This window comes from Sardina pilchardus, chromosome 3 (genome assembly GCF_963854185.1).
Source record: "Sardina pilchardus chromosome 3, fSarPil1.1, whole genome shotgun sequence".
NCBI lineage: Eukaryota > Metazoa > Chordata > Actinopteri > Clupeiformes > Clupeidae > Sardina > Sardina pilchardus.
In genome coordinates, this window is record NC_084996.1 from 28,371,567 (window position 1) to 28,392,956 (window position 21,390).

At 41.8% G+C, this 21,390-nt stretch overlaps 2 protein-coding genes across 2 annotated transcripts; one reads left to right on the forward strand and one right to left on the reverse strand.

The window, feature by feature from the left end:
- The first annotated feature begins 51 nt into the window (after positions 1–51).
- Positions 52–16,794, forward strand: ift70 (intraflagellar transport 70). Its single transcript, XM_062532670.1, has 19 exons — positions 52–266; positions 664–729; positions 918–1,127; positions 1,453–1,509; positions 1,720–1,855; positions 4,740–4,844; positions 5,204–5,332; positions 5,606–5,655; positions 8,131–8,283; positions 8,702–8,767; positions 9,297–9,350; positions 9,569–9,634; positions 9,977–10,053; positions 10,332–10,542; positions 11,198–11,269; positions 11,412–11,515; positions 13,979–14,057; positions 15,144–15,273; positions 15,861–16,794. Exons 1-19 carry the CDS (start codon positions 213–215, stop codon positions 15,995–15,997), a joined length of 1,956 nt encoding a protein of 651 aa, XP_062388654.1. The 5' UTR covers positions 52–212; the 3' UTR covers positions 15,998–16,794.
- Positions 16,795–16,809: 15 nt separating this feature from the next.
- On the reverse strand, positions 16,810–19,707 carry c3h16orf89 (chromosome 3 C16orf89 homolog). The gene is made up of 8 exons (XM_062532671.1): positions 19,215–19,707; positions 18,832–18,981; positions 18,589–18,739; positions 18,346–18,463; positions 17,824–17,986; positions 17,628–17,732; positions 17,371–17,454; positions 16,810–17,031 (listed from the first exon to the last, which is right to left on the reverse strand). Exons 1-8 carry the CDS (start codon positions 19,381–19,383, stop codon positions 16,928–16,930), a joined length of 1,044 nt encoding a protein of 347 aa, XP_062388655.1. The 5' UTR covers positions 19,384–19,707; the 3' UTR covers positions 16,810–16,927.
- Between the last annotated feature and the right edge of the window lie 1,683 nt (positions 19,708–21,390).

Below are 21,390 nucleotides of genomic sequence, written 5' to 3' on the forward strand. Positions count from 1 at the left end.
ACAAGAAATGTCATAGGAAAATGAAAACGTCCATCACATTTCTACATCCGGTCGGGTTGCTAAGGTTACCTAGGCACAGCAGACAACCCACACCTAAACACTGCTGCTAACAGTGCTAGGGAGACACTGCTTTCTTTCTTTCTTTCTTCTTTTTTTTTCTCTTGGGAAAGGTAAATATTTTGTAGACGTTGGATTGTTTCCTGAATAAAACCATGACACTCACAACGATAAAAGACGGGGAGTACACTGCTACAGTCTACAAAATGGTGAGTCGATGCTAACTTTAAGCAGCTAACGTTGACACTAATGAAATAACGTTAACTTTGTTCAGCTAACGCTGTCTGGATAGCTAGAAGCTACGTTAGCATCATATTAGTTAACACCATCAATCAGTTACTGTGGTGTGTGCTGGTTTTATCGGTTTGCTTACAGAAGCCGTCTACGGCGTTTATAGATAGCACATAAGATACTAGCTAACTTGTATGCAGCAGCATCAGTGGTGGAAAGCTCTTGCTCTTGCTAACGATGCAAGCTTGTTATGATAACGTTAACATGAACGTTGCAATGGATGGACCGATAAGAGAGCTAACTTAACGGGAGATTAACGCGGTTTATTAGCTAAGGTTAAACATTAATGTAACAAACATCTTTTCACTTCTGAAGATTAAAGATGGGCGTTATGGAGATGCCATCCATATCCTAAGCAACGAACTTCAAAAACAGATGAAGGTAAGTTTGAATGAAGCAAGGATACGTTAATGTAACCTGAAATGTAACGATGTGTGTTGTGTCATTTATATATATCTTGGTTGACCTTGGTGTCAACATTATTAACGTAACTTCAGCTCCGTTAAATATATTTTTGAATCCCTCATATGTATTACTGTTACTATTAAGTATCTCTTTCATCTCTTCAGTCAAGGGCTGCTCTGTCGCTGCTGGGTTACTGCTACTACCACATTCAGGACTTCACCAATGCTGCAGAGTGCTATGAGCAGCTCACTCAGCTACACCCGGAGGTGGAGGAGTACAAACTCTACTACGCCCAGTCACTCTATGGTGCATGTGCCTTTTCTGATGCCATGAAAGCCACGTTTCTCCTGGACAATCCAACAAGTCATACAAAAGTGTGTTGCCAACCTAAATAATGATGATGGTATAATTTAATGAACTGTAGTGCAATAGTATGCATTTCTATAATAGTATCTCTATAAACCCACAAACAATAGTATTCTGCTGTCCAGTTTCTCAATTTGACTGCATGTGGGCATTATTCAAGAGAAGAGTGAAATATTGATTGTTCTGCTTGTTCTGTTTAAACAATTGTGGTCACTAGTATTACCCAAATCATGTGGGCATTATTCAAGAGAAGAGTGAAATATTGATTGTTCTGCTTGTTCTGTTTAAACAATTGTGGTCACTAGTATTACCCAAATCTATATTTCTTTTTAGATGATCAAGCTTCAAGCTGCCATCAAATATGGAGAGGAAGAGTATGCTGGAGCCAAGGTATGCCTTATTGGTCCGCATGTGCCATAATTGTGTGATGTTGGTCTGCCACATATTTTGTCTAGATGTGTAACTTTTAGGTTGCAGTTTGGTTGCGTGGTGTGGTCAAAATGACGTAGGTTTCTGAGAATATGACACAAGCCATTGTCCAAGATTCTGTGTGGACTGTTGTGGAGAAGAAACCCCCCATTTTGCTTTTTGGCTGTTTAGACCTTGGTGGAGCAGCTGCCTCAGGATGATCCTGATTATGACGTGGATCTTGGCTGCTTGCTGTTCAAAGAGGGAGAATATGAAGAGGCCTGCAAAAAGTTCATGTCCTCTATGCAAGTGCTAGGCTACCAGCCAGGTGAGCACCATGTATGAGTTCATTCCAAAGCGCAACAGTATATATGTGCATAACTATTTACCTATGTTTAATCAAGCATTTCTGTATGTAAGAAATACAATGCATGTTTCAGTTAAAAACATGTTGCATATGGAGCATAAAAGCTATTTAGCTTCAAGAATTGTACACTGGAAAAAAGACTGTCTGAGGGAATTATCCCCCGACCAATGGCGACCATACCTTTCACATGAAAGTGTGGGTTCAGTGTGCCTTTCCACACCAAAACCACAGAGAGTGTTTACAAAGAGTGCAGAGGAAGACCGAGGCACCCACACCCTTTCAGAGCTGTGCTTAGACGCAGCTGGTGCCAAGGCAAGCATTTCGCCTGGCCGCAGGGTAGCAATTCCGACCGGAGTTTGTATGGTTTCGGATGTAGACCAGAAACCCCTGTGTTCTCAGACCTTTGCACAGAAATAATATACTCTAAAAATACAGCTGAGCCTGAGTTTGAACCTTTGTTTGGTTTTGTGGTGTGTGTGTGTGTGTTAGGGCTGTCAACGAATATTCTAAATTCGAATGTATATTCGAATAGATTTAAAAATCTGACATTCGATTATGAAAATGTATATTCGAATGTGTAAAAATACACCCGCACCGCTCTGACCCGCGCTAATCGGTATCGTAACGAGGCAGGTGCGGGCCCTGCTGCGACATTCAGAGACGGGCCTTCTCGTTCTCCATTAACCATACCAATTACTACGGATGTATTAGCTCTATTAGGCCTACTTGCAATACACATTAAGGGTGACTTCAATTCTCTATGCAAAGGACCTCTGGAAACGAAGTAGTTTAGTAGTTACAGATATATAATGAAAAACACACGGCTACATAGGACCATTACATTCAAAATATATATATTAATAGTCTGCAGGCCAGTGTAATCTAATATTACTGCATTAACATCAACTCGCATGGAATTATGGGAACACTCAATGCGCTGAAACTTCTTCAACCTTCTGCTGAAACTGCAAGCGTAGATTGCTTGCTTATAAACTCACACTGCGCAGAAACGAAACTTAATTTATCCTAACTTATTCAACCGTGCAGAAACCAAATAAAATCAGTAATATGAATACAATATCCAATAGCCTATGCGTAAATTAGGCCGTGAGCCTTTCGTTGTGCAAAATCGTCAACGATGTTCCCAATATTTAATGCGCTGGCTCTCGTATTTTCAATGGACAGGATAGCTAACCCACTGAGCCTCTCCTGCCCCATGCTGCTCCTTCGGTAAGTCTTAATAAGTTTGAGTTTGGAAAAAGATCGCTCAGCTGTTGTCACAGTCACAGGCAATGTAAGAAACAACAGAGTAGTAGGCTACACACTTCACTTCCCCGAATGTGGATGTTACACTGTCGTAAATAATCTACCACCAGCAGCATTTTGGCAAGTTGAAAAATAGATGTTAGTGTTAGTTCCCCTTGCTCCTTACGCTCCTGCCACTTCTTGCACCTACTATAGTTAGTTACGCCACTGGCAGTAGCAGAGGCGCCGCTGTCTGCTTTGTGAGTGAATGCGCTCATAGGATGCGCTGCGTGAAGGATCAGGGACAGGTGAGCCTCATGAGCATTGAGCACAGTCATTATTGAAAGTTGACTTCATTGGAAGAAGGCAGAAGGTGCAGAGCCCAACTCGACCGCAGCAGAGAACGTGATTTTAACCCCCTAAAATCTTAAAAGCCTTGCCTGGAAGTACAGTAGGCTACTTTTTTGTATGTCGTAAGTAGCCTACTTTGGATTTTTGGAGGCGCGAAATCAAGTAGTATGCATGTAAGATACAGTTAGCATACTATTCTACCACTAGTAATGAGGTCACATTTCGAAAATGTGCACCCAAATGAGCATATCATAATGTGTGGAACAGCTAAACAGCCACGTAGGCTATTGACACTTACTTTGCACGCCCGCCGCCACAAGCTCTGTCTGCAACAAGAGAAGGGGCAGCCTGGTCTCACCAAAAAGCGTAGAATGACACGCCGGTTTCTTAAGTCATTTGCCGTGTTATTTGACGCATTTCATGCTTTTGGCGTACAATGCCGCGCTCTTAAGCGTCCATTTCAGCAGGCCATCACGCAGAAATTAATTTCGTTCATTTGTAAGGAGACCGATCAGTGTCGTGGATGGGGCAGGCTTCAGGGAGTTCTGTCAAGCAATGTAGGCCTAGTCTACCGTATCCCTGTGTAACAGTCACCAATAGCCTAGAATCGAAACAACAACTTTTGGGATTGAAAGCTGAGGAGCTGATTAACGACGCGATGTAACATGAAACTGAAGTCGGGTTAGCCCACTGTAAAACTTCAATTAGCCTAATTTAATCATATTTGTTTCAATCATTGAATGAAGCCTGCTATAGCCTATTTGGGACAAGAGTCACGATCTTAAATTGCTTGTAGGCTACAAAAATCTTTATGAGCACTCAACATCTGTTTGTTGTTGTTCATTTTCCGTTGTGCGCAGAGAGCTAGGTGCGCAACAAACGCGAGGGTGCGGGAGAGAGAGAGAAAGTATGTGTGTGAGTGCGAGAGAGCAAGCGAGAGTGAGGTCTGCGGTGTTGACCTTTGATTTACTTGTTTTTGAGTAGGCAATAGCCTACGTTGTCAAATAGGCTATATTTATACTTAAATGAACTACCTTTTACAAATAGTTATGTCTCTTTGTATTAATTTATTAATTTATCCTGTTATTGACGTAATGCGCGTCATGGACTAAATGCGCTACCAGATATTCGAATATAATCGAATCGATCTGTTTTTCTAGAGGGAATATTCGAACGTCATTTTTGAGCAATTTTGACAGCCCTAGTGTGTGTGTGTGTGTGTGTGTGTGTGTGTGTGTGTGTGTTTCAGATCTGTCATACAACATTGCCCTTTGCCACTATAGCTTAAAGCAATACGCATCAGCTCTCAAATACATCGGTGAGATCATAGAACGTGGAATACGAGAACATCCAGGTATGTGTCAACAATCCTTAAGGTATTTACGATTTGCATGCAACACTTTTTCCACCTTCCCACCTGTACAATAAAAGTAACTTATGTAAAGTGCAGCCTTTTGTCTTTTCTTTTACTTAGACAACAATCTTACCATACTTCATGTAAATATCTTGATAGTTTTTTCTTTGACTGTCAATACAGATAAAGTATTTTCATGGATCGCTTTGTCTGTCTTTTAGAAAATGAAAAATTTGCACACACTGTTGGGCAGAGTGCAGACATACAGTATTATACGTTTGTTTGTCAGCGTTATCGTGAAGTTTCTTCTCAACAAAGGTTAATTCATTCATCTCCTTTATTTTTTTTTTCTCTGTCAGAACTGAGTGTTGGCATGACAACAGAGGGCATAGAGGTGAGAAGTGTGGGCAATACTCTGGTCCTCCATGAAACCGCCCTGATTGAAGCCTTCAACCTCAAGGCAGCCATTGAGTACCAGCTCAAGAATTGTAAGCATGAGAGATACTTTCCACCCTCTCTCACTTTTTTAATGTTCTTTTTCACCAAATAATGTGGATACATTTCTATTTGCTTGCTTGGAGGGGAAGAGGGGGTTGATTAACTCTTGCATAAAATAAGGTTTAATGAGTTCTCTGCTGTGTTGAAGTGATAATGCTGTTGATTTCCTGAACACCATTTAACTCTAATGGGGTCATGAAATGCATAGGTGGAACAAACTGGCGTAGTCATATTGTGATGCACATGCTATCTGTATCACACAGTTGATTCAGCACAAGAGGCCTTGACGGACATGCCGCCAAGATCAGAAGAGGTAACTTTTCACACATTCTGTCATTCAGCCGGACCTGCCACCGACACAAGTCCCGTGATTGTGTTTCTAATCTCTGTCCTTCTGTGCCATAGTTTTCCTTTTTGACGGGCACTATCCTGTGCCCAGATCTGACTTTGTGTTCTCTACCAATGAGTCAGGGTGTCAGCGGTAGTGGCGAGATAAGCCAGTGGCGTCTATCTGGGTGTCATCTCTGTGTCGGCTAATTAATTCCTGGGTTGGGTCACAACTTGTTCACTGCTGGAGCTAGCTAGCATCAATGGCTTGTCATCAGGCTGACATTAACAGGCAGCATGCGTTGACATTTGGGGGGGGTGTGGTGAGGGACAACAGTCCTGCAGAGTTGAGGATTAGGAGGAGATGAGATTTCGCCTGGTGTGCCGTCCTCCAAATTTGCTCAGTTCATGGTGACACCTAATGTTTAGTTCTGACTATTTCTCTTACCTGTAAGAAAAAGAAAATTATTCTGTCAGTGTGTCTTTATGAAAAGACTACCTCTGTTACCCATAAGAAAAAAAGAAAATGACCCGGTCAATGTGACTACATGAAAAAGCATGCAGTGTTGTTTTTTTTTTTTTTTTTCCCGGTTAATTCCTTCAAGAATGATAACAGTTGCGGGATGCAGCCGTGGCTTGCCCATCCTGTGTGCTTGCCTGTTGCATTGGTACACATTCCCGGCCTGTTACCGTGATCGGTTTCCGTCTGTAAGATGGCCTGGGGCGTGCACCTCTTCTGTGAAAGGAGCATACCTTGGCGTGCCCCAGGGCTGGGGTGGTGCCGCAGGATTTTTCCATTCCCTCGGTGTTTGCACTGCCGAGGCTTGCCTGACAAAAAAAGAGGCTCCCACCTGTCTGCCTGCTGGAATGACCGTGGACTGCAGGAACATGTCCTTGCTCTAGTTATTGCTGGCGCTCGCGACAAAATAATGAGCACAAACAGAGCTCCTAACACCTAATAGCACACACACACAGTCACACACACACACACACACACACACACACACACACACACACACAGGCACTCTTGATCTTCGCCTAACATAAGGTCTCATTAAACACAAGGAAAGAAAGAGAATAACCAAAAAAAGACACAGCTGTGTTTTGGGAGTGAAGGGAAGCATTTGAGACTGTGAAATTCATCCAAAACAGTTAAAACATTACCTTGAGTTTGGCGACACTCCAAATTCTGTGCTAACAAATGAACAGGTGAAGTGGATGGGTATGGTAACAAATGGGCCAGTGGTGGGGTCTCTCAGAATCTTTCCTAAACATGCCATTCTTGACGATGATCTATGATGTTCCTCGTGTGAGTGGTAGCTGCACTGACGCAGAGCTAATTGTGTGCCATTCATTTGGTATTCAGCACAGATTCAAAAAAAGTATACTTAGGCTCTGTTCCCACTTTCCCAACTGAGATGTGTCACGATTCAGAGGCAGAGAGGAGCACAACTCTCAGGCTGAATTTTTAAAAGTGAGCTACTGCCCCCTGCTGTTGCATTCATGACCATAAACTGGAGAGTCAGGAGAGCTCTTCAGGTGCTGAAGGGTGCCACTAGTCGCGGGGCCTCTCTCATTCAGGAACTGACCATTTCACTGCATTTTTTTTACGTTAGTAATCATATGCATGTGACAAATAAACATCCTTATATCCTTGTATCATTCGTCTTTTTATCCATCCTCCCTTCCTTCCTTCCATCGGTCCTCCAGGTCGTTCCCACTGATCTATAAAGTACCATGGCTAGACTATCCTATTGTTACCGTCCCATCATTCTTTATCTAGATCAGTGGTAACGAGGACCGAGGAAGGAAGGGAGGATAGATAAAAAGACTATTAGAGGGGCCCTGGGTTAACCTAGACAAACCTGTTGGCAAGTTTGAAATTGCTCTGCAGGGCCGTCTGGAAATGATCCCATTAATGCCCGCTTCTGAACTTCCCGTCGTACGACTTCCAGGGCGTAACCAGGAGTGAAATTAAACTTAAATTGGTGCATTAACCTCTCTTACCAAATCATTAAACTGAGGATTTTAATGCTGTTCTTCACTCAATTCCAAAGAAAGCACCGTACACATTCCTCGGTTTTCGCTGATTTGGAAACAGACGTCAGTGGGATCCTTTCCAGAGTGACTTGCAGAGCGAAATCAAATCAAACCCAATCGTCTGGATTCACCAAGGGTGGGGTACCACTACTTTCTCAGGATTTTGGTTTATCATGAACGACAAATATCACAAGACGTAGTAATGGCCATTATTTAAATTGAAGTGAAATATTGTTAGAATGAAGGATGAGATTGTTTTGATACAGATAATATTAATTAACTCCTAAAAACTGTGGGCGTGTGTGTGTGAGTCATCATCCTGCGCCTGTAGCAATATTAAATCATGCATTGTTTGCTTTGGGAGATGTGCTTTTGATTTGGGGGATCAGGTCGTTGCCTAATCTGTTTTTAATGACTGCAGGAGCTGGATCCAGTAACCCTCCACAACCAGGCCCTGATGAACATGGACACCAAGCCCACAGAGGGCTTTGAGAAACTGGCCTTCCTCCTGCAGCAGAACCCTTTCCCTCCAGTCACGTTTGGCAACCTGCTGCTCCTCTACTGTAAATACGAGGTGAGCCGCGAATCACGACCGCCGCCCGCTGTCCCCATTGTGATGTCACGGAATATTCCATCGTCAGTGTTCCGTTTGGTGTCTTTGCCATTTGGATCATTCCGAAGAATGGGTGAAAGCATGCCAGAACCAGCGCCAGAGCGCCTATTAAATATAGATGTTTATTCTCCCATTTTGTAGCCAATTTTGGAGGCCTCCCATCTAAATTTTGCATGACAAGCTTTTTATTTCCTCCCTGTAAGAAGTGCCCATGCTGTGTGTTATTGCAGTTTAAATTGGGCCCTTGCTTTAGAGGACCCCTGCAGTGATGCAGTGAAAAAGTACTATGTTGGACCTCTTTTTGTTTTGGAAAGTAATGCACAGTTCATTAAAACATCTCTCTCTCTCTCTCTGTTTTCTTCTCTGTTTCTGCTGCCAGTACTTTGACTTGGCTGCAGATGTTCTGGCCGAAAACGCCCATCTGACGTACAAGTTTCTGAGTCCGGTATGGAATCTCTCTCTCTCACACACACACACACACACATACTTGCCATTTTCATTGTGTTTACTGTGGTTCTGAATCATATATGAGCCCATTTTTCCTCGTATGCCAGAATAAAGGATATATTCATTTTCTATTGTTTCTCTCCCTCTTGTACTTTCAAATGAATTTCTTGGTGAGTGCTTGTTGTCCCTGGGCCCGACCTAAGTAGGGCGCTGTGAATGTGAATAAAGCATTTAGTTCTGCCCTAAAAAAATGGCTCAATCAGTTGATATCAATCGATTACCCTGTCTGAGTGTCGAAGCACTTGGCTGAATTAGCAATTGGACTGCGGCATGTCTTCCTTTGGTAGTCGCGTCTGAAACATTTGGCAGACAATGGCTTGGACATGGGACAGAATCACTGCGGTTTTCGTTTCCCAGGAACCTCTCAGTTGTCAGTTGTCAGGTCACCGTTGTCTATTCATGGAACCTGTGACAAGTGAAGGACACTTCTGAATGTTGTTTTTGTTTTCTTTTTCCCTTCTCTGCAGTATCTGTATGAGTTTCTAGATGCCATGCTGACATGCCAGACTGCACCAGAGGAGGTAACAACATCAACAAGGCTTTCTTAGCTGTTGTTAGAGAAGTGGAATATCATGAATGTGAAGTGATAAAGTTCTGTGGGGTTTTCTGTTTGTTTGTTTGTTTGTTTGTTTTTTGAGTGATTGCCACACTGATTTGGGCTTCAGAGACAAACAAAGAATGTTTGTCAAGTCAATGAACTTTTGTTAAGATGGATCTCTGTTATCATTGTCTGTTGCAGGCTTTCCGGAAATTAGATGAAATTGCTGGGAAATTAACTGACCAGTTAAGGAAGTCAGCCAAACAGGTAAAAGTGGACCTTTGTCCCTCTAGTTCAAGGAATACTGTAGCTTTTGTCCACTAGAGTGTGATGTATTGCAAAATAGGTTTCTGTATGATATGGTGTTCGGTACTCCTACAGTTTGCAGTAAGTCAAGTGTCAACGAAAGAAAGAAAATGTCAATGAAATTTTGGAATAGGAATTGATAATTGACGATAGCTTTCCCGCTTGTTGGATGTAAGGCACGTAGCTTTAAAGATATTGCATTTCATCGGGTAAGAGATGAAAGCATCTGAAGCCATTATTGTAATTGTAATGCAAAAGAAGCGCATTGTGTTGCTCCAATGTGAGACTGTGGTTTGCCCCCAGGTCCAGGATGCACGTCACACACGGGATGACGATGGGCTGAAGAGGGCCCTGCACGACTATGACGAGGTGCTGGAGAAGTGAGTACCATACTCAGTGGTGCAGCGACAGGTTTTTTAGCGCTATGTCTCTGTATTATGCTCTTCATGTTTTAAAGTCCTTTATTTGGAGGCAGAAATCAACAGAACACATGCTGAAATGACCTTCATATTCAAAATACGTTTTGGTTAATTCATATGGTCTATGTTTAGTTGAGCGTAAACACGCTTATGATCCTAGACTTCTGGAAATCTGGGCATTGGCAGTCTTGGTGGGCTGTTGTAAGGAACGATGTCAAGCGTAGCACCCTCTTCTCCAGGTACATCCCTGTGCTCATGGCTCAGGCGAAGATCTACTGGAATAGGGAGAACTACAGCATGGTGGAGAAGATCTTCCGCAAGTCGGTGGAGTTCTGCAACGAGCACGACACGTGGAAGCTGAACGTGGCTCATGTGCTCTTCATGCAGGAGAACAAGTACAAGGAGGCCATCGGATTCTACGAGCCCATCGTCAAGAAGCACTATGACAACGTAAGAGCCCTGCTTACTATTAAGCCTTTGCCTCTTGGAGGGCCTCTTTGGGAAGACAGAATATGCATCGTGATTTCAGTGGTATAACATACAGTATCTCTTATGAATGTAAATATACTTTACATACTAATCTGTTGAGGTTGCCAATAGCCTGGTGTAAGAGGTAAGAGGTTGTTACTGATAGCATATGGACATTTTTATTGACCACCAGGAGGTATAGCTTACACAATGGCTATGTGGTGCCAAATCGCTGTGTAACTCAATATAACTCAGGTTTGGCAACATCATGCTCAATGAATTTTTATTTCGGTGTATATATAGGCTACATAATGAATTCATTAAGTTGTGGTTGGTGGTTTATTACAGTGCAAATGTTCTTTTGCCCCCTCCCCCACGCTAGTTGGAACAGTGTAACATTCAGGAGTGTCCCTGCAAAAGAAAGCCCTCGGTAACAAGTCTTGTGCCTGCTGGTTGCAGAGTGTTTGTGACTGAAAGCATGGGAATTTTTATGTGTGGTGTTTTGTTTGCTTGAATGCTTTTTGTAAATGATCATTTTATGTTTTTTTTGATTATTTGGTTTGAGATCCTCCTGAACACCTATATCTTTATTGTCCTTCTGCTTTGATATTAATGTCTACTTCCACTTATTTGGCAGATTCTCAATGTCAGCGCGGTAGTCTTGGCTAACCTCTGTGTTTCGTACATCATGACCAGTCAGAATGAGGAGGTAAATAGTTCCTTATTTCTGTTTGTTTGTTTGTGTGTGTGTGTGTGTGTGTGTGTGTGTGTGTGTGTGTGTGTGAGTGTGAAGATGTGGTAACCGTGAAAGTTGAACATTGCGTAACGTCTGTTGCATGTCATCTTTGAAGGCCGAAGAACTGATGAGAAAGATCGAGAAGGAGGAGGAGCAGATATCTTACGACGACCCGGACAAGAAGGTGTTTCATCTGTGCATTGTAAACCTTGTGATTGGGTGAGTATGGCATCCCCACTGCTGAGTGCTGGATAGGGACTTTTTGGGTTCTTTGCAAACTGTTACAAACAGCTGTTACAGTTGCATTGGGTTCAGTGCAACAGTGTGACCAGTGCATGAGGCTGTGACCTATGAAAGGAAGGGTTAAGTCCAAACCATTTTGTGAATCACTTTATACATATCAGGGGAGTGTTCCAGAAAGCAGGTTTACTGGCATAACTGGGTATGTTAACTCAGAATAAGCAGTAAACCTGGGATTTCCGTTCCAAAATACAGGCTATGTAAATCACTATGGTAACATAGGCTCTGAACTTAACCTGGTAGGGGGTAGGTTTTTTTCAGGTTATGTTCGGTTATTAAAGTGAACGTTTTACTCAGGCCGCGGTTTTGACACTTGTCACACAATGGTTTTCCTTTTGAGGAAGGTCCAATTGACAAAGAAGCACAAGTCATTCGTGCTATTCACTGTGAGACGGTGATATGACCACAACAGGATATCCATTCCAGACGAGGTTTTGCGAGAGCGCTACCATTTTTCAGCTGAATCCTTACTATATGATATACATTTCTAATGTTATGCATCATGGATCATTACAGTTTTTTTCAATCGCTAACAAGCGTTTGTCCATTCATTTGACACATTTTCAAAACTCTAAACACAGTTAGCACAGCATCGGACTTTTGTGGCCATACCATTCACACATTTCATGTTGTTTTCACACAGTATGCAGTCAGTGAATACATTTTCACAATGCTTACATTTTCTTAACAGACAAACTATACTTCCCAACAAAATAATGGATCGTTTTTGTATTATTTTCGAATGTCAACACACAACATCCCACAATAGTTAAAACAATATTCCAAACCTTAGATACAGTATAAAAACCTCTGCTTCTGCAATGTTATCAATTCAAAAGCAATATATCTCAGCTGATAATAAACAAACAATCGAATAATTGACACATAGATGATTTATGTTGGGTAAATTGGGCCAACCACAGCTGATTTCAGTCTGTCTTAGACTCAGTGGCTGGGGTCTCTATTACATTGACACTTACACAGTAAAAAGAGGAGGTGATGTTTTTGGAAGCAGAAACAGAAAAAGACAAATACTGTAATGTCTGGACGAGGAAGGGTAAGAGTAAGGGGCCCAGGGAGAAGAGCAGGCCCAGTGAGAGATGCAGGAGCACTGAGAGGAGCAGGTGCAGAGATTAGACACAGTAATATTGTGCTTTTTTTTTGTTCACCCCCTTTTTATCTGGGCATTTTGCTGTTGTTTTTTGTTCAGAATGCTCTGGTGTATCATGGATATTTTGTTCACTGCAATGCTGTAAAACTTTTTCTGTTCTATCATAGTCTACTGTAAACAGTATTTATACTGCACCTCCTGTAGGCCTAGTGAACAGTCAAAAAAAAAATAGATTTGCTTTTTACTGGAATGCATTTGAATGTGAACATTATCTGGACATACAGTTCCCAACCAAGAAATTTAGTGTAAAAATGCTGGATTGCATGTTTTGCATGCAAATACCTGTAAAACTGAAACATAAAAGTCTATGCAGTTTTTGTAATGTGAACAGTAGCCAGTATTTTGAACCCTAGTGTACTCTGATTGACTGCATGTATCTTGTGAAGTGAAAACAAGTTTCAATCTTTGACAAAATAACTTCATTTTGAGTCAGGTTTCCAGTGTTTTGGTAAAGTTAGTGTGTGCAGAGAAATGACGAGTTAGTGTATATGTAACAAAATGTGGTGTAAGAACATGGGATGTGCTTTTGAGAGGAAAATTATCCATTTGGCCAATTGTGTTTTGTAGGTGAGAGTCTGTGTTTAGAGTTTTGAAAATGTGTCAAATGAATGGACAAACGCTTGTTAGCGATTGAAAAAAAACTGTAATAGAATAGAATAAAATATTGTGGTGTCTTATTTTAAGTTTTCCAAATTTGCACCGAAAATATACTGATGAGCTTTCAATTCAGTTACAGCTCTCTCCTCCTCGTAAGCCTCGAGGGGAACTTGCTATCCTCCTCTGAAAAATACAGTGCCCTTCGTTTCGCAGTTTTCACTCATGGTTTCAACTCTCAAGAGATTATGTCTTCATAAGCTCCCCATGAATGCGCACAACTTCAGGTTAACCAACATGTGGGTTGTTTGAACTAATTGGTAACCAGTCTTTTGGAACCAACAGCTCGGGTTTAGTCGTTACGGGCTCAGACAATCCAGAGGTTAGGTTTTATCTCAGAGTTTGTTAAACCTCCTACAGTATATGGAATACTCCCTAGACCTTAATATAAAGATATTTACCATTTGTATGTCTTTTAGAAATAAAGTATTATAGATATGTTAATAGTGTATGTATATAATGTAATCATGTAAATATGTATTAGTATAACTAGATTGCTGTAGCAATCAGTATGTGGTGACAATGTCATGTGATGGTGTTTGTGTTTGTGTTTGCAGAACGTTATACTGTGCCAAAGGGAATTATGATTTTGGGATTTCACGCGTCATCAAGAGCCTGGAGCCCTACAACAAAAAGGTTTGTGCACAGTCTGGTGTTTGCACAGTCCTCCCCAACTCATCCGTAGATTAGGCTGATGCCACCATCTTTAGTAACAAGCCCCACTGGACAGTCCAGACTCAGTGGATCACCAAGCATCTCTGAACCTCTTTAAAGCACCGCAAAGCTTATTTTCCTGATTCCAACCCAGGAAGCAACTCTGTATCCCTGCATACAACAGCTGAGCAAACACCCTCCAGAAGGCCATTTACATTCCTATAGTCTCCTGAGCATTGTACCTTCTGCCAAGACAAACACGCACACTGGGTTCACACACTCTGGTGGGAAGAGCTGATGTAACACATGTTGTTTCAGAATGCGCTACAGGGAAACGTCATGTAGAACCTGTGGTATCTTTGAGTGCTTAATGGCAACTTGTTGGGAAATCAGCTTATTTGCCGTCTATTTGAGTTACGTAAGAGGAAACGTTAAGGTGACCAGATGTCCGAGACCAAAACCAGGGACATAATCCCAAAAATTTGGAAAAAGTGGGTACATTTTCAATCTGACTGAAATACATACAAGTTTTATCTTCATGGGTAGTTTTTCTGTATTTTCCTGGAGACAGGCAACCAAAAACGGGGACATCTGGTCAGTGGTCACCCTAGGATACGCGCCCTCTCTTCTGTGCATACTGTAACCCAGTTTGGCCCAGTTTTAGTTTAGTATAATTCACTGTAAGTAGGTTGTTCCGGATAGACTGTAGCTTCCTTTTAGCTATCGGCAGAAAAGAGAAGGGTGTATGTGTCTTCTTTTATCTTCTTGTATCGTCTAGGGTAGATTGCAAATAAGATCTTTTATCTTCTTGTATCGTCTAGGGTAGATTGCAAATAAGCTCATTTTGCAACGAGTTGGCATGCTCCTTTTTAGCAGAAATGGAAGTGACAAACAAGAGTGAGATTGGTGTTGTGAAATCCTTTGCTGCCAGGCCTCTAGAGCCGAGACGAGCCCAGCTGGATAGCGTGGCCCTGGCGGGGGATGATTATTATTCTTATTCCAGAGGGGTTTCACACACTTGTAAACAGTCTAACACATCACTGCCCTGTTCTGTGTTGGTTTGCACAGCTCGGAACCGACACGTGGTTCTATGCCAAGAGGTGCTTCCTGTCGCTGTTGGAGAACATGGCCAAGCACATGATCATGCTCCGGGACGCCGTGGTGCAGGACTGCATTCAGTTCCTGGAGCACTGTGAACGTACGTGTCTGATGTGGTTTTCTAAACACTTTATTTATTTATTTATTTATTTAAAATGCCTTGACGCAGAGGAGATGTTCACCTCGGAAGAACACTTTAAAAAGATTTATTTGAACATATTGGATTGGTTAATGTTATTAGAGTTTGATGAAAGAAGCTAAGCATTGGTTTTATAGCACATAAGCTGTTCATCACAGCTTTCCTTTCTGAGGTAATAGTCATGAATGGTCACACCTGCACCTTCATCCCCATGTTAAAACATATGCATTGCATGCATGTGATGCCAGAGATTCAACCTACTCCATGTTCAAACCACGAATACAGTAGAGCCAACACGAGACAGAGCTTAGTGAGAGGTGCTGAGCGCCGTAACTTTGACATGAGCCAGATGGTGCCGTCTCTGGATGCTGTTTGTAATAACCTCTTTTGTGGAGACGGCTAGCTCTGTGCCGCTCCTCCCAGCCTCCCGTTTCAAGGGGAGCAGAGTCGCGGGGGGGGGGGGGGTTAGGGCTTAACTACAAGGTGATAATTACATTTCGGAGCTGGCATTCTCAGCGGGGCTAATTAATTTTTCCTTCCCTCTGAAGTCCACGGGAAGGACGTGGAAGCCATGATCGAGCAGCCCCTGGAGGAAGACCGCGTGCACGTGGGCAAGAACACAGTCACCTACGAGTCCCGGCTGCTCAAGGCCCTCTTCTATGAAGTCATCGGCTGGAACCAATAAATCCTCCTCTTCATCTTTTTTTATTATTATTTTTATTATTATTATTATTATTATTAAGGCTCTATTGGGTAGTCATTTACTCTGATTTTGACTGTCAGCGTGGTCAAAGTCAATGTTTTTTTTTTAAAGTCTCTCTTACGTTAGACAGGCAGGTCTGTCATTTCAAAGTTGGCGACGGAGCTGGTGTGTTGTCATCAGCAGTCTGCTGAGAGACAGTAATGGTCACCCTGAAAAGATGGACTGCAGCCATTAATGAGCTGTGCATCACTGCTGATTGTGTTATGTACTGGTGTTTGTCAGCGTGAATGAGACATGGGGCCTTATTTCCCATTTATCTCAACTTCCTTTGAAAAAAAAAAAAAAAAGAATCCTGTCTCGTCCCAACAGCGTATTGTATTTGAGCAGCTGTCAGATATATATTATTTAGAGTCCTCGTCTCTTGCTTGAAGCCCAGGAGTCTTTTTGTGTGTGTGTGTGTATGTGTGTGTGTGTGTGTGTGTGTGTGTGTTCAAGCTTGTGGGGAAAAAGGGGAGAAGTTCTATATTTACACGTTTAATACGTAATTATTTATGACTTGTAGAGGGGAATTTTTGCTCTGTTTTAAAAGCATTGATTCACTCCTGTGCTGTAACAAATGATTTCCCTGAAACACAGAATGCTGAATATGTAAATGAAAAAGCAGATCCGTATACACTATGTCTTTCTAGTGAATAAAAGCAGGAATGCTAAATATGTAAATGAAAAACCAGATCTGTATACACTATGTCTTTCCAGTGAATAAAAGGAAGAAAAAAACACGTGCACATCAATGATCAGATTATTTGTATGTATTTAGAAATGACATATTTTAAATATTCAATTGAAAGACAACGCCGTGTTCCGTTATTGATAAGCGAGCGTGAACGTTGTATGGTCAAATGGCAGAAGTGATCAGGTGAGTGGTCTCTTTGTGATGTCCTGCTCCGAGAGATAAAAGTTCAGGTACCCTCCCAGGGCGCTCACAGCCACGCCGGTCATGTGACTTGAACATCCGTCTGTAGGAGGAAACATTGGAAAATCTATCAGTCTACTCTGTCATGCATTATTAAAGAGCATGTAGAATCTGCATTCCTTTATCTAGCTGGTGCAGGACCTTTCAAAGCAGTCTTCAAAGCAACATGCAAAATAGACAGTTCTAGAAATGCTCTACAGAAAAGCAAAAGTATAGGCTCAGACGATCAAATTAACACAGCCTATTTACATTTTGACATTCATGTTACTGTACATGACGAAAATATGTTGTTTGCACATAAAACACAGAATGGATGCAGATCTAGCTCCAACGTGCCATGCCCATTGACTTGTGAGAGTGAGAGACTTCAGCAGCTGCGTACCTCTGAGGGTCTTCTCCCTCCTCTTCACTCTTCTGTGAGGTTGTGGTGCTATACGTTCTTCCAGGAAACCGAGGGAGTAGTCATCTAGGAAAACAAACAGTGCAGAGACAATAAACACAGCTACTCTTTCTTCTTAATGGGTTCCATATGGCTTATAGGCACGTGTTCCTGGGCCATCAAAGGCTGTGGTTGCCTTAATGGATGATGATGACTTTTAAAAGTTATTACTGAGCTGCTGAGTCTGGGGATGCACTTACACTCTTTCCCAAAACAACCATCTTCAGGGTCTTGCCATCGCAATATGTGCTCCAGCCAATCGAGATTGAAGAAATCCGAGAAGCCAGCCAAGCCACACAGGAGTACTGTAAACAACAGGAAGTCAGGCTCAGTACTCCGACCCATTAGCGTTTGAAATTGAATTCACCAACAGTTACATACATAATGCCAACCCACTATTTTCGATAAAAATGTCATGTGTAAGGCCAGTGAAGCCATTTTTATAGATCTCCTGGTTACTCTTCATCATGTTGGAGCAGAAGATACGCTGGTAGTGCTGCACTGTCATGTTGACTCTTGACTGTCTCATCTCCCCCTTGAGCATTTTGGAACAACCATTCTGGAAAGACATAACATTGGCTAGTGAGAGACAGCAGTCTGTCATGTTGTTCAAGGATGCGTGGAAACTATATTTTAATGTATGGTAAAGATCTTGTAGCTCTTGAACTCAAAACAAAAAGCAAACTCACAAAAAAAGGCATGTATAGCCACAAGGTCATGGCAATGTAGGAATGAAATGGATCGGTTTTTTTGTTGTTTTTCCCCCCCACAAAAACAATGTAGGACACATGAGGTCATGCCAGGTTCACCAAAGAGAATGTTTACCAACACCCTTGTGTGATTAATCAAAGTAGGTGGATATCTTTCCAGACTAAGTGTAAGGGAGTGATACTATGATACAGCGAGGGTATACTTAACCATTGTCCCAATCATGAAATAAAGCAGCTGGTGAGACAGGGAATAGTGTGGACAGCCAAATCGTGTCATGGTGTCTCGGCATAGCTTTGTTACAATGCACGGGGTTCCATTATCTTTCCTTCAAAAGATAGAATGAAAGGAGGGATCAAAACAGATGTGTTCATCCAATCATACAGCTGACAAAAAAACAAACAAACAAAAACACATGATCAACCACTGATATACTTCAAGCATCTCTGTTACCATGTGCCTAGGAGAAGGGTCATGCACTTGTCACTGAGCTGTTCATCATAGCACTCCGTGGATCTCCGAGTTGCATACACTAGGGAGGGGTCTGTGGTGGTCCAATCAAGTGGTAAGGACCAAAATGATGTGGCCATCAGAGGTTCAAACTCTGTCCAAACAAATTATTCCACAGTTCAACCAACGTTAAAGAAGAAACAGACGTTTATAGGTCTTTAAAGTATGGATGCATTATGATCTCACCTCTGTAGTATTTCGGTTCCGTCAACTTGAGTGATTTGATTGCCTGCCCCAAGCTGTTTTCTAATATTTTTAAAAGAGAGGCTGCTGTAGAGCGCTGAGCTATGCTGTCTAGGTCTCTCGGCCATGACTGAACAGCTTCCGCAAGTTGAACTGTGTGCGAAATATAAGAGATTGCCATATCTGATTAGTCTATGAAGTCTAAGAATGCATAAACATCCTCAGAGCTAAGTGACAATGAAATCCACAAAAGTTAATAGAACCATCCAACTTGGTTACTGCCATCAAAACCTAATCAATCTTTTTTCTTTGCGACCTATAATTAGCTTAGACATCCATGCCAAATAAATTGGAACGGACAAATAAATTAAATGTGTTCTACTTGCCATGAAGAATTTTGTATCCCAGAACGCCATCGAGGTTGATATTTCTGGACTGTTTTTCGAAGAACGTAACTCCTTTCCTTAGGCTTGTAAGCACATCATCGATAACCTCTTGCTGTGCTGGGAGAATAGTGGTCAAAATAAATAAAAGAAGCACGTACGGCGTTGTCATCTTCAATTCGAGCCACGGAAGGTTTGTATTAGCCCTCGATTAAGGAAAGAGTGCTGTCAAATCCAGTTATCCGGCTATGGAATATGGACTTTACGCGCGCACGCGATAAGTCCAAGGGGGGCACTTCGATTGTGACTTGCTGAGTTCCGTGAGTGTATAGCCTTCACTAGCCGTGGATGTTGCAATTCACCCACCCACAATTCATCGCCGTCCTCGACGTATCGTTATTTGTGCATCGTTTCGAAATTTCAAGGTTGACACGATCTAGAGAGCAGTTATAAAACTACTTTTAGAGCCCAACGTTTCTCGGAATTTCTCTATCTATAACCGAGCGCACCGTGATTTTAACAAATGTGCATGAACAAATTAGACAGCTACTCTCAGTTCAAGGACAGCAATTGCAAGTCGAGAGATGAAGTTCGGAATAAGCAAGACATCTCATTCAACCACGTTGATGAAAAACACTCTAGGCTGATTAGTTTATGTGCGCCTTTTCCTGTAGGAGCGTTTGGAAAGGTGCGCGCGCATTTACGCACAGGGTATACAAAGACTGCTTTCAAATCGACATTTATTTTAAATAAGGAATAACAAAATGTTATCATTTGAACAACGTAACGTTAACAGTGTAGATATTTTTCATTGCGTATTTTGAGACAAAATAAGGTACTGATCTTATTGGAATAATGTAAATAGAAGTAATGTTGTAAATGTGCTACCATGAGACTGTAATATGGGAACACTAAAGAGGGTAAAGATGGTTTAGAGGTTTGCAGAACATCATAGAAGTAGGCCTATATTATACATTACATGACTAAAGAAATGTTTTTGTATTGCTATAGTTCTTTTCCGAAAGACTGAATCTATTGCAGATAGCTGTTAACAGTCATGATCAGGTCAGAGTTTACAACAGAGTTAAGATTCAGGCAAGGGTTCATTAGGTCATCCTTCCCTCTCCTGTCTCACCTCATTGTTTTTAAAGTGAAGTGAAAACACTGTGTCCATTCACTGAGCCTTGTTGTGGAACCTCTTTCACCCCACAGATAGCAGGGAACTGAGGCGTGTGTTGTCCTTGATGATGATTCAACAAATCCTCCTCTTTGGAGCAGCAGAGAAAGGACTAAACTGCTGCACCCAGGCTTCCACCAGGAACTTAGGCCCCGGGAGATGAAAGGGAGTGTTACTATGTGCTTCTCTGAAAGCATACTGTAAGCACAGGGTCCCCTTCATGCTAACAGATGCACAGATGCTCAGACTGTTATGACACTAAGAGTATATGTATTATTCTTTTGATTTTATTTAATATATTATTAATATATTATTCTGTATTAAAGTGAAGCATGCGTGCACACCAATTTACAGACTTATAAACCCCAGATGGTGCTCAAGCACTGCCCTTTCGCTCTGCAACCTGGAGTGCCCTTTTTGGAAAGATTTGTCTCGTTTTGTCTTGTTTTAGATTGTATTATTTTAATCATAACTGTGCTATTCTTTAACTAGATCATATCACATTACAATTAAACACATTAATGAGTATGCTGCAGTGGTGAAAAGGCAGAGCGATTCTAGGAAATAGGCCTGCGCTCAATGTTTTGTTGCATGGGTTTTTCCCTTCGTTTAGTGGAATAAACAACAACTGCCTTCAATTGTTTGTTTAGTCTGTCGTGTCTTACCTCAAGTCAGTAAAAATGCATTGTAGATTGTAGTTCTTTGTTGAATAAATAAGTCCTGTAGGAATTAGTTTGATGCTTCAGTCATTCATGCAAAGGTGCTGAACCCATTGTCATGTGCAATCTGTCAAGGATAATTTTGCCGTTTCTATTAAACTTTTTGGAAAGAGCTGTCCCCTGTGGATTACATGGTCTGGCAAGAAACTGCAGTACAACAACAGTGTAAAAGTATACAGTAATATGAATCCCGACTGAGAACTGAGAAAATTAGCATATGCTAAGCAAACTGGCATTTTGAGCAAGTTATGTTGTTTGCAGGTCAGTGTGTGCTGCAGTTTGC

What these genes read in the sequence shown, in the direction of transcription:
- c3h16orf89 (XM_062532671.1), bottom strand. Translation starts at nt 19,383, where the DNA reads ATGACAACGCCGTACGTGCTTCTTTTATTTATTTTGACCACTATTCTC. An exon ending in GGGATACAAAATTCTTCATG is followed by an intron (nt 18,982 to 19,214) that starts GCAAGTAGAACA and finishes TTTCGCACACAG; the next exon opens with TTCAACTTGCGGAAGCTGTT. An exon ending in ACCCTTCTCCTAGGCACATG is followed by an intron (nt 18,464 to 18,588) that starts GTAACAGAGATG and finishes TATCTTTTGAAG; the next exon opens with GAAAGATAATGGAACCCCGT.
- ift70 (XM_062532670.1), top strand. Translation starts at nt 213, where the DNA reads ATGACACTCACAACGATAAAAGACGGGGAGTACACTGCTACAGTCTAC. An exon ending in AACTTCAAAAACAGATGAAG is followed by an intron (nt 730 to 917) that starts GTAAGTTTGAAT and finishes TCATCTCTTCAG; the next exon opens with TCAAGGGCTGCTCTGTCGCT. An exon ending in ATCCAACAAGTCATACAAAA is followed by an intron (nt 1,128 to 1,452) that starts GTGTGTTGCCAA and finishes ATTTCTTTTTAG; the next exon opens with ATGATCAAGCTTCAAGCTGC.